Source organism: Stegastes partitus, unplaced genomic scaffold (assembly GCF_000690725.1).
Source record: "Stegastes partitus isolate 25-593 unplaced genomic scaffold, Stegastes_partitus-1.0.2 Scaffold154, whole genome shotgun sequence".
Lineage (NCBI taxonomy): Eukaryota > Metazoa > Chordata > Actinopteri > Pomacentridae > Stegastes > Stegastes partitus.
In genome coordinates, this window is record NW_007577885.1 from 651,722 (window position 1) to 659,981 (window position 8,260).

General features: G+C 39.3%; 1 protein-coding gene across 1 annotated transcript in view; it reads right to left on the reverse strand.

The window, feature by feature from the left end:
* Positions 1 to 1,521: 1,521 nt before the first annotated feature.
* Positions 1,522 to 8,260, reverse strand: part of fasn (fatty acid synthase) — a 42,193-nt gene continuing 35,454 nt past the window's right edge. The window contains exons 38-42 of the mRNA XM_008279331.1: positions 8,039 to 8,260; positions 6,535 to 6,746; positions 5,811 to 5,909; positions 5,185 to 5,436; positions 1,522 to 3,702 (exon numbers count right to left, since the gene is read on the reverse strand). Coding sequence (XP_008277553.1) covers positions 3,565 to 3,702; positions 5,185 to 5,436; positions 5,811 to 5,909; positions 6,535 to 6,746; positions 8,039 to 8,260 — 923 coding nt within the window. The 3' untranslated portion in view covers positions 1,522 to 3,564. The remainder of the gene's footprint in view (positions 3,703 to 5,184; positions 5,437 to 5,810; positions 5,910 to 6,534; positions 6,747 to 8,038) is intronic.

The following is an 8,260-nucleotide window of genomic DNA, read 5'->3' on the forward strand; positions in this document are numbered from 1 at the left end:
AGCCACAACTTTAATGAGCGTTGGTGTCTGAAAAAATGAGGAACATGTTACTTTGTTTTGCTTTATTTTTGTCTTAATCCTCTGTAAAGGCGCGACATAACTATGTTTGCTACATATCTCTGTCTACGAAAATCGTGTTTTTATCTGGAAAAGATGAGACACTGCTTTATTTCACTTTATTTAGTCTTTCAATTTCAGTATTTCATCCTGTCAGAAAAAGCTGTGCAGTGTTGTGGTAGATTGCCAATGTAGAGTCCATGAACAACTGATGGCTGAAATTTCACTGTACACATGTTTTAGAGACTTAGAAGCAAGTGCTGAAGTTCTGCATTTGGAGGTCTGGATAAACATTCTTTCGTCCTCACACTACATCTTTTCCTCTCTGCTTTGTCCATGCCAAAATACTACACTGCTGTTTTTCACACTGAAGGCTGTTCTCTGCTGCATTGAATAGCAATTTCATCAAGGACGTCGGTGTAGTAGCACATGAATTATATTGGTTAACATGTAGCATTTATGAGCTGTAATTATGTCAATTTGCGTTTATTGTTGTCTGAAAAATATTTTATTGAATAAAACTAAATTCATCTTCATGACCTAAGAACTGAAGAAGGCATTTGTCAAATGAAAATATTATCTTCTGTCTTTTCATATCTGCTTCATGGGTCGCTTGTTCTGGTTCCCCTCCCACAGTCCAAAAACATGTTGAGGTTAATTGGTGATTCTAAACTGGGATAGGTTCCAGCCCCCTATGACCCCAGTGAGGATTAAGCGCTGGATGGATGGATGGATGGATGGATGGATATTACTGAGCACATACCAAGTGATAGCATAACATAAAACACTTTTAAAGCCATGTTCTTGTGCTATGTTGAACAGGGAGGGTTTAGACTGGCAGGGGCATTCTCTGTAGACACCATTTTCCTCTAAGATTCGTAACAGGGAATTTCATGTGAAACCATTCAAAAAACTTAAGATCGGTTAAGTACACGATAGCACATATATGTTGTCATTTGTTTATTCTGAAGTCTTGAAACTGAATTTATTTGCATCATTAGCAAACTTTCTGTTAATATTAACGGTAATCATTCAAAATGATGAACAGCTACAACACTGACAGTTATGTGTCCTGTCAGTGAGCACAACTACACTTGATGCAAAATCATTTCAATCATAGTTGATCAGATAAGAACAAACTTCTGCTATGGTTAACAAAACATACTGTTGACCAATACCATAACTAATGTGATGTTAATGAATGTACATAAGGATCAGCCATTAGCCAGTTAACTATAATCCTTAACAATAAAGCTGATGCCACATCTTGGTTTAAGGAACAGCAGCTCTCGGCAACATTTAGCTAGTGTGCTCTGCCTTGTTATGCTGTTGTCACAGTGTGCCCTGACAGAAGAAAATATGATCATTTATCATGTCTACTTCTATGACACACACACACACACACACACACACACACACACACACACACACACACACACACACACACACACAAAGACAAGCGACTTAAAGTGTTTAGTGAGATGCCTTTATTAGTTATTCAATACATCCTGGAAATATTACAAGAGAGGAATATACTGTCACATGTCTCTCCTCACAGCAATCACCAGACCCTTCATTGACCACACTGGAGGTCTCAGAGGTCCACTGGCGGATGCATTGTGGGATCAGGCTGCTTGCTGGGGGTCATGAAGCACATGAGGTAACTGGAGACAGAGACAGCTCGAGGACACGGCCTTTCAGCTCCACTGGTCATTCACAAGCTTTGACCAAAACATTAGAACAGCTAGTACATCACATTGGCTCTATTCAAATTCAGTAACTGTCACTAGTTTTGGCCCTCATAATGCCATTCACCATGTGTTCACACAAAAGGTCATTTCTTAGAGAACAGAGCAACCAATAAACTCATCAATGAGTTGACATCAAGAAGGGTTCCTGCTGGGAAAAATTTACCTGAACTTTCCCTTTCACTTATCAGACATGCACATTTCCTGTTTGCCTATTGGTACGATCCTCAAGAACAGTGTATCTGTCAACTTCTTTGTTTTCCACAAATTTTAATTTAACAGGAAAATAACCACTGGTTGCCACGCAACTTATTAAACCAAAAATAATGTCTTGAAAGGCAAAACCAGATAAAATGCTTTACATGTCTGTTACATTTAACAGACAGTACTTTGCAGCAATAAAAATGATTTGCACTCCGCCCAAGTTGCTTAGTTTTAGCAACAATTAAGCCCTACAAATTGACAGTTGCATAATAGTCGAAGAAGTAGAGAATTTATAGTGTAATACTTTACACTTTAAAATCTAAAACAAAACAAACAAAACTTGTGAATACATTTTAAAATAGTTTTCTCACCATGTCCTGTCAAAACTATCTGTTTTATGTACCTTTATGGCCCACAGTAATTCAGTAATTTATATTCTAACTGTTAATTAAAAGTGATCGTAAAAACACTTTTTATGACATACTGTCAGCGCTACATTCATAACAACAATTTGAAGGTTTTAGAAGCTTTCCATTATTTAAGTGAGTTTTGGTTTAGCTTTATGTTTTTAATGTTCTAAACAGTTGCTGGTTACTTTACTGGAGTACAATTATGAAAACAATAAGTAAACTATGTGAATGTATCCAGACCGGATGCATTGGTAAACAAATTCCTCTTTCATAAAGTGAACAAATACAAAAGAAAACTAAACATTGCCTCCAATTTGTAGTACCAGTAACAAATGGTCCAATTCTTCAAGTCCTACATCTACATGAGTTACAGTTGTTTACAGTACATTACAGCTGTTTGGATGTAAGAGGTACAAGTGGAACATGAAGGCTAAGACAGTCTACATCATCTACACATGCTATATTTAATTAAACTACATTAACGGAAAAAGAAGGCGATGAGGATCCTGACAGAAACACAGAGCTTTCACTTTTTCCACAACCAGATTCAACCAACTGCCCTCGCCAATCAAATATGTGCAACTGCACTGTACTCGTGACAACAGTAGAAACTGTCCAATATTTATTTATGTACGTGTAACATTACCCGACTAATTGTAACGAAAACAATGTTAGATTGATAAAAGTATTCGTTAGACACAGCTTTAGACTACCTAATACCATTTAGACTCCCTCAGCGGAGTTTTAATGTTCATGTTTTGATAATGCAGTGCAGTCAGTGTTGAGTGTGAAGTAGTTTGGAGGAGAGATTGGTCACTGATATTTAGTTCATACTGAACAGGCACTTTTTAAACGGCCACTGCACTAGTGGTTTGAAACAGATATGCAAACTACAATTAAAAAAAGATGAATGGCAACATAATGACACATTTTAGAACAACGTACTCATATTGTACAAACTCACAGCTCATGTCATTGTGACAGGTTTGGGGTGTCTATTGCTTCACCTATCACTGAGATCTAAAAATGTATTCTAAAGTAAAACCTACACATCCTGAATTAATTGGAAGAAGATGCCTATTTTGGGAATGTTGTGAAAAGTGGAAACAGTGTGAAGGTGGAAGGTGTGGGTGGATTGGGGATGTTTAGCCCTCCCTCGGGGTGACCCGTGGCTCAGCCAGTGAGTTGTGAATGATGCTGCTGATGGACTCCACCCCTTCTCCTTCCAGGAAAGTGCGGTGGTCTCCCTCAATGACGTGGACTGACACCTTGCCATCGCATACCTAAACAAACACACCAAACAGAAGTTATTCAGCATTTAAGTAGAAGATTTACAAACTTGTTTGTCACATATTCATAATTCTAACATTTGCAGTTGGATGTGGACTGACAAACCCAGGAGGATGTGCTAAATGTTATGTGCAGTGACAACAATTGAAGCAAGCTGAAAACAATACCGTCATGCTGTTTTAGGCGGAAAACAGAGTAAATAAAATGATTTGAAAAAGGAAATACAAAGCGTAGAATTTCACAGAATAAAACTAGACACCATCTTGAAGTGGGACTAACATTCTGACATTGTGACCCACGAGTACTCAGTAATCATTGATTTTTAAGAAAGTCAGAAGTCATCTGCCTTTAAACTGGGCCTTCAATTTGTCTAGTCTCCATATGCCAGCCTGTTCTGTAGAACACAACGATCTGGCTGTACCTCATTATCATTCAGGTATAGGTGAAAAAAAATAAAAAATCAGCGTTTGTGTTTCTTTAAACCAATTACCATCATCTTGAGCACGGCTAAGACCAGGATGCTGACACTATCCCTTTACCTCATTTCACTAACTGCACATCCTCCATTCCTTTCCTCAACTGCTCTCCTTGCATCTTAACCCTTCCCTCCAGAGGTGCAAACAGAGAAGCGAAGGTGAGAAGAAGACGGTGTGTAAAGAAGTCTTATTTTCTATGTAACACTATGTAACAGTGTGATGTATAAAACACTCATGGCACACAAAATAGTACCGTTCAAATACAGCTAGTAGTATGGGGTGCTTGAGGACCGTTTCTAAAACAGGTATCACTGTATGTACTTTGTCCAGAGCAGTCCCGAGCAGCTAGTCTTGAAATACGGGGTGTTTGCAGGATGGGTCGATTGTTGGACATCAACAAAACTAAGGCTTTGTCACGCCATATGTGTTTGTCTGCCCCCGCTAGCTCACTGCAAACAACCGGCCATGTTTGGATAATATAACTTTTTCCATATCAGGTCGACAAAAATGCAAGAATGTTCCTGGTGAGACACAGCAAATGTTGTGAAAATATTCTTTGTAGATCGTAACAACTATTGACCAAAACAATTAAGCGTGCCTGCCATGTTACACAATACAAATCTTGTGCTAAATGTGCCATTTTCAGTGTGTGGGTTGCTGCTTTGTTTTTGAGGTGGAATTTTAAAACTTTATGTGGAGGAGACAGCCACCTGACATTAGCAGCCGATGCAGGCTTATACCTACAACCAGTGAATCAGACTAAGTTTCCTCAGGCGGTTTTGACAGTCAGGCAGATATATCAACACCTGCCAGAGTGCTCCAAGCTGAGACATCTCCAGGATCACATTATGCCACGATGACACATACGCAGACTGACAAGGTGAAAACATCACCATCATGTTGTGGCTGGTAAACATACTGCATGTATGTAGGTTTCACACAACACTTTTAAAAACGTCCATTGAAACTTGTGCAAATGTGTGCACACGTGTACATTACCTCACTAAGTTTATAGTCAGCTCCCAGGTTTTGCTCATATTCGCTGCTGGTTTTGGCTCGGAGTAGCGTCACGTTGCCATGGTATTTTGTTGCAGGCACATAGCCATCAGCAGCCTTTAGCTTGTAGTAAAAGGTGGTGGCTGCAAAGTGCAGTGAGTCTCGGCTGATGTTTTTGTGGCTGGAGGTGATTAGGTCCACTGCCACATTGACACGGGCCTCCAGGTCTGAGAGCGGGAGAAGAGTCTCCAGAAGCTGCAGAATAAGAGGAAGATGTGAAGAGATCTGAATGATGAACCAAACAAATGTTACAGATCTTTACTTTGTGTCTGGAAAATAATTTGGGGCTGGAAATGTTAACATGCCACACTAAGTACACCAAAGGCATTCAACATTCATGATTGAATCATTTCATCAGTGCTACATGTCAGAGGATCCGTCTTTTGTTGGACGTCACCACTAACAACTTTAGGTAAACCCTCCACAATATTTACAGTCTGAGAGTGGACTAAAAATGCCAGTTTTGATATTTTAGACTTTTAAATTTGTTATAATCCATTTAAATTGTCTGACTGATGGAAATGTTGGGTGAGCAGCTGTGTGTGTGCCATGTGTCAGAGGCTGTGTACCTTGTTGTATTCCATGCCAGTGAACTGCTGGATGAAGGCACACAGAGCTTCAGTTTCTGCTTCAGACTCTTTGCCTGGTGTCAGCTTGGCCCTGTAGCTCTGCAAATCAAGCACAGAGTTAACTTCTATCTTTTTTTTTGGCCTTTTTGCCTTCATTTGAGAGTGCAGTTGAGAGAGAGACAGAAAAGTGGGGGAGAAGAATGGGGGAAGGACCTGCTGAAAAGGGTCATAAGCAGGATTCAAACTCATGACCTCTGTGTCGGGGACCATAGCCCCTGTACATGGGACGCCAGCTCCACCAGGTGAGCTATAGCAGTGCCCCAACTTATGAAATTTTAACCTTGATTTGTCCCTAAACTACATCATCATCAAATGCATATATATATAACTTTCATCTTTGCTGTGTTGCAAAATCTAATCAGAATATTCATAGTTTTCTCAATTGATTCTGCTTACGTTTGGCAGTTTAAAATTAACTAATGTAATGTGTTGACAGCAACCTGTGAAGTGAGAAAGTCTCCTTTTGTGTTTGCTCCAAAGGAATTGTGAGAATTTGTAGGGTGTCTCATTATAATTTATAAGATCTTCACCTTACAATGTTAAGTGCAATGAGATGATAAGTGGAATGCACCTGTCAGTTAGTGGGAAGCCTGAATGTGCTATTCAGCTACATCATGTGGTTGATTCACTCAGTGTATTTAGTGTAGGAGCTCTTTTCTCTAACCTGTGTGTACGCTGCCACATAGGAGTGTGATCCGTCAAACAGGAACAGGTACTCCACACGCTGATTCTGGGTCTGCAGCTGAGAGCACATTTCAAATGCTACACAAGCACCGAAGGAGTAGCCAGCAATTCTATACGGCCCCTCTGGCTGAACCTGTCTGATACAGTTCACGTAGTAGGCTGCCAGCGACTGGATGCTGTCCAGAGGAGCAGCTGGAGAGATGAGAGGAGATAAAGAAAGATGAGCTTGGTTAAACACAAACACAATCAGTTCAACAGAAGCACACACAACGGTAAATGTGAAAACATAGATTTTAAAAGATGGTTAAAAGTTTAAATCTACATGAAGATATGACAGTTTTGAAGTTTTAAATGTTGCTTAAAAAAATCCTGCTGTGATGAAACTGATATGGGCTGCTACCACATTAATGCTTCCCAGAGTTCAACTAAGAGACACATTTCAACATCAGCTGTGTTGGGCCAGATGCCCTTTGGTTTACATCCTTTAGGATTACATTTGTTGAAAACTCCTCTCGATTATCTTTTGTTTTTGAGATACACTTTCCGGCTTCGCAAACGGATTATTCCGGTCCACTTACAAAATGAAAACATCATGTATCTGCCTCAAAGTGGATTTATGAGTAACTCTGTGTTTGTAGTGGATACATAGTGGAAATGGAAGAAACAGAAACAGTGTCAAAACTACAAACAAGCTAAAGAGGCAACCAAGTGCGTTAAATTGAGATTGAAACTAGCCATTACATCAGCTGGTCAGAGAGACAGCAGCCAACAAGTAGTCAGAGAAAAGAGAAATAAGGCGTGTTCTAGATCAAATGGAGCAAAGCAGAAAGACAGCCCACAACAACCGAAAAGTAAACAAAAAATACATGTTAAATGAGAGAAAAGTATCCATTTGTGAAGTAATCTAAAAAATGGAAAAGAAAAGTTTCAAACTCATTTTTATAATTAATTCAGAAGGTATGGAATTAAACAAAAAATACAAAGTGTTCAGTTTGTTTGACAACACAATAAACAAATATACAATGCATTAGTATATTCATTCCTTGGTTGATTTGTTTTTTCAAAGCAAATAATTCCACAACCTTTTCCCATTTTTGTCTTCAAATTGGTAATTGGAATTACAATTATACCAAAATGAGAAACGTTTTTTGGGATTTTGTTGTAGGGCAGTTACCTGTACCGTATTAAAAGACAAAAACAAAGAAAAAACTGAGATAGCTTTCTTACTCTTTTTATTTTTGGTTTTGGACAGAAAACAGGATTATACGTTAGTGCCCTGACCCTATGTGGGAACTCTTTCAGGATTGTTCCAGGAAAGTTCCAGGTGTTGAACTCATGAAGATGTTTGAAAGAACGCGAAGTTTGTGCAAAGCTGTTACCAAAGTAAAAGACAGCTTCTGTGAGTAATCAGAAATTTAAAGCATGTTTTTTTTCTTTATCACACTGTTTTCCTAAGTGCATAATTCATTATTTAACGGTTTTACCTTTTGTGCATTGCAGGCCGAAGCAAGGCACGCTAAGCTTGGAGGTGAGCGTCTTAAAAGCGGCAATGGAGCCCTCAATGGGATGGACCAAGAACAGTGCCCTCTCCTGGCTCTGGACCTTGTTGAGTGGTGTCACAGTAGGACCATTTGGATTGACCAATAGCTGGGTCAGGTCAGACTCCAACACAGAGCGGATGCCATCCCTCTTAGCTGTAGCGTTTG